The 3,035-nt window shown below is 40.4% G+C and overlaps 1 protein-coding gene across 1 annotated transcript; it reads right to left on the bottom strand.

The window, feature by feature from the left end:
- Window positions 1-641: 641 nt before the first annotated feature.
- Window positions 642-2,711, bottom strand: LOC145067527 (polyphenol oxidase I, chloroplastic-like). The gene has a single exon (XM_079014656.1). It carries the CDS (start codon window positions 2,709-2,711, stop codon window positions 891-893), a length of 1,821 nt encoding a protein of 606 aa, XP_078870782.1. The 3' UTR covers window positions 642-890.
- Between the last annotated feature and the right edge of the window lie 324 nt (window positions 2,712-3,035).

The raw sequence follows: 3,035 nt of genomic DNA, 5'->3' as shown, positions 1-3,035 counted from the left end.
GCCTAAACGAGCCTACATATATATAATAAAAAAATTATTTTTATTTTTATATATTAAAATAAATAATAATTTAATAAACACCATTTTAGGAAATTAGAGTATACCGTATACGAGCCGAGCCCAAACCGTGCTCGAGCTCATATAATTCTTAACGAATCGATCTCGAGCTTTGTACCACAAGGCTCGAAACGAGCCGAGCTCGAGCTCGAGCCTATAAATATTGATCAGGCTCGAGCTCGGCTCGGCTAGTTTGCAGCGCCCTATACGGAAATATAGGAACCATGTGATCTTCAACACCAATACTAAGGGTCAAGAGTCTCTTAGCTTTGGCCTGTGATGTAAGGCTTTGGCTTTTTTATGGATTACAAATAGAGTGAAATGGGGTAGAAATTTGATTTCGAACTTTTGGGTTGAAAACCCATTGTACATGTAAGTCCAATTTCGTGTTTTAATTGAATTCTAGCTGTTAAAAAAAACCTCAAGCAATCATGTGACAGCAACTTACGTTAATAAACATTTTAATACTTTAACCCTATTAACAAATTGTTCCATTTTGAGAGTAATGTTAAAAAAAACCATGTAATTATACGAGAGCAAAATCATCAAAAACCATATAAATATTCAAACAAATTGACCCTAGTTACTCTAATAAACATTACTGAGAGATTATGAGAGGCCTAATCTTCCAAATTACGGTGAGCTCACGAGAGAGACAGAGATACACACAACTAATTACTAGTTGTAGTGATATCATAAAAGATAAACAACACAATAAAAGTAAAAAAGGAATTGCGCTTTCTTCCTTTACAAACTATAACTTATTCATTTGTGGAAGGAATCCAGAATCGAATTGCCGAATCCTCCATTTTATTACCTCACCATGCATGTCATCAATTTGATTCCTTTTCATAAACGTCGATCAACTCGATCTTGATATCTTCAAAGGTGACATCATCACACCCTACTCTTGGCACAATGGTCACCTGAACAGAATCATCGCCATCGGCGTTTATCTCCTCCAACAGCTCTGTCAACTCTATTCTGACTCCGGTCTTTGAATTCATTTTCTCACTAGTTTTATGTGGAAGCAGTCCAAAACCACCGGCATACTGGCTCTCACATGGCGAGATCCTGTTAATATCTTCAAAAATATTCACGAACACATCAAACTTAACAAACTTCCCACCATTGAAATTGATTCCTTTCAGTAGCAAGATCTCTTTTATAGTTTTCTTTTGGTCCTTCGGTCTGTTTGTTTCAGGTCGCTTCACTTGAACAGTCACAGTCTCGCTTATACTCAACGGAAACTCCATCTCCGTCACATTTTCCGGCGACGTGGTTTCCGAATAAGTAGCAGAACGTGGTTTCGGCGGATTACTCTTCCATGGAGTTTCTGAATCCTCGTATTCGTATTTGAGATCTTCCAAATTCACACAGTGTTTGTTATAAACACGTACAGGTTTCCGATTCTCGTCGTAAAACACATATGATGCTTCTTCCCAGTTTTTGTCGTTGGGTTCCTTCCGCCCTTCACCTCCTAAACCTTTCCAAAGTGTCCACATCCGGTCGACATTTGCATGGTGTACATAGAACAAAGGATCATACGCGGCGGAGTAGAAGTTGCCTAAGTCCTCTTCATTCGGAGTTCTAGGGTCACCCACCCATCTGTGAACCGCCGTATGACACCCGGCTTCTATGGATCCTACTGAACTGATGGGATTATCACCGGCGACATATTCACCACCAAAGAAGCTTGTTGGATCGGAGGCGTTGCGCTTCATCTGCCTATTCATAATACACAAATTAACGCGTACTTGATCTAGAGGAGAAATATTTCGTTCTTTCATTCGGTAATCCAGATCGATAACAGCTGGCCGGAGGTGATTGACATTCCGGTAGCTATTGTAAAGAGGGTTAGACCTTCCTCCGTCTTCAAACACGGCGGGAATTTCCATTCCGGCAGGGTTGTCCCAGTTCCAGTAAGGTAACCCGAAAGTTTTATCTTCAATCAAATCTCCGAGTATCCTCTCGAAGAAATAAAGGAACCAGCGATGGAAGGGAAAGAAGAGCCACGAGTAATGAACCTGGAGTACTTTTTCCGGGTAACCGCTAGCCATTTGAGTGTAACTGTTATTGCAGTAAGCGCAATGAACTTTAGCTTGGTTCTTGAAGCTACACGGGTCGTCATCTGGGAGAGCCTTCATTTTCTGCATCGCGTCCTTAAACTTCTGGATGTACTCTGGTGAAGCTCTGTGTACAGGTTGTCTGATGCGAGTTTCACCTGTTGTAGGGAACTTGTAGTCCATCTCCAGTTCCTTGGCTGCCGGAGGACAACACGCACCAGTTCTTACGCCACTTTCGAAATCCAAGTTCCATAACGAGTCCGTGCATCCTGGCACAAAGGATGGGGCTTTGATAGGGTTGGCAAAGACCGGTGGCAGAGTGTTCAGGTTGGTGGTGGTGTAGAGGCCGCCGAGCCCAAGGAGCAAATTTCTTCTGTCTACGTTCTGCCTGTTGAGTGATGTTTCTGGTGGTAGTATGAGCTTTTCAGGTTGAGGATTTGTGGTTGGTGGTTTTTCATGGTCGTTGCATGAGACTTGGAAGCGGTGGGTTCGCTTCGCATGTGTCTTCAACCGTCGTTTGGTGGCTGTTTTGGAAAATTCCGGCGAAGAGGGGATGACGGTGGCTAAGGTAGAGCTTAAAGAAGCCATAATGGAGTTTTGGGTGCTCAATACGCCCTTTTAGCTTCCCTTTTATAGAGAATTTCATGGTACCTTTGTCTTGTGCAATTAATAGTATATAGATAAGATTCCAATTAAAAGTTGATTAGTTTGTTAATAGCATCAATAATCGATTTTACATCTTGTCGTTATATTATTTTCTATACAACTGTATAAAAAATGCAATAAACTTATAAAGTGAAAATGAGCATATTGATAACATATTTAATAATTAAAATGTTAATTTTTTCTTATTAAAAATTCAATAGTTATTAATCTCCATATTTATTAAAAGTCTATATGACATCTCACAAA

Source organism: Lactuca serriola, chromosome 8, assembly GCF_051521515.1.
Source record: "Lactuca serriola cultivar US96UC23 chromosome 8, Lser_US96UC23_V15, whole genome shotgun sequence".
Taxonomy (NCBI): Eukaryota; Viridiplantae; Streptophyta; class Magnoliopsida; order Asterales; family Asteraceae; genus Lactuca; species Lactuca serriola.
The sequence above is the reverse complement of the archived record's forward strand: the minus strand, read 5'-3'. Positions and strand labels throughout refer to the sequence as shown.

Excerpts from the sequence above, each read along its gene's own strand:
- LOC145067527 (XM_079014656.1), bottom strand. The coding sequence starts at position 2,711 with ATGGCTTCTTTAAGCTCTACCTTAGCCACCGTCATCCCCTCTTCGCCG.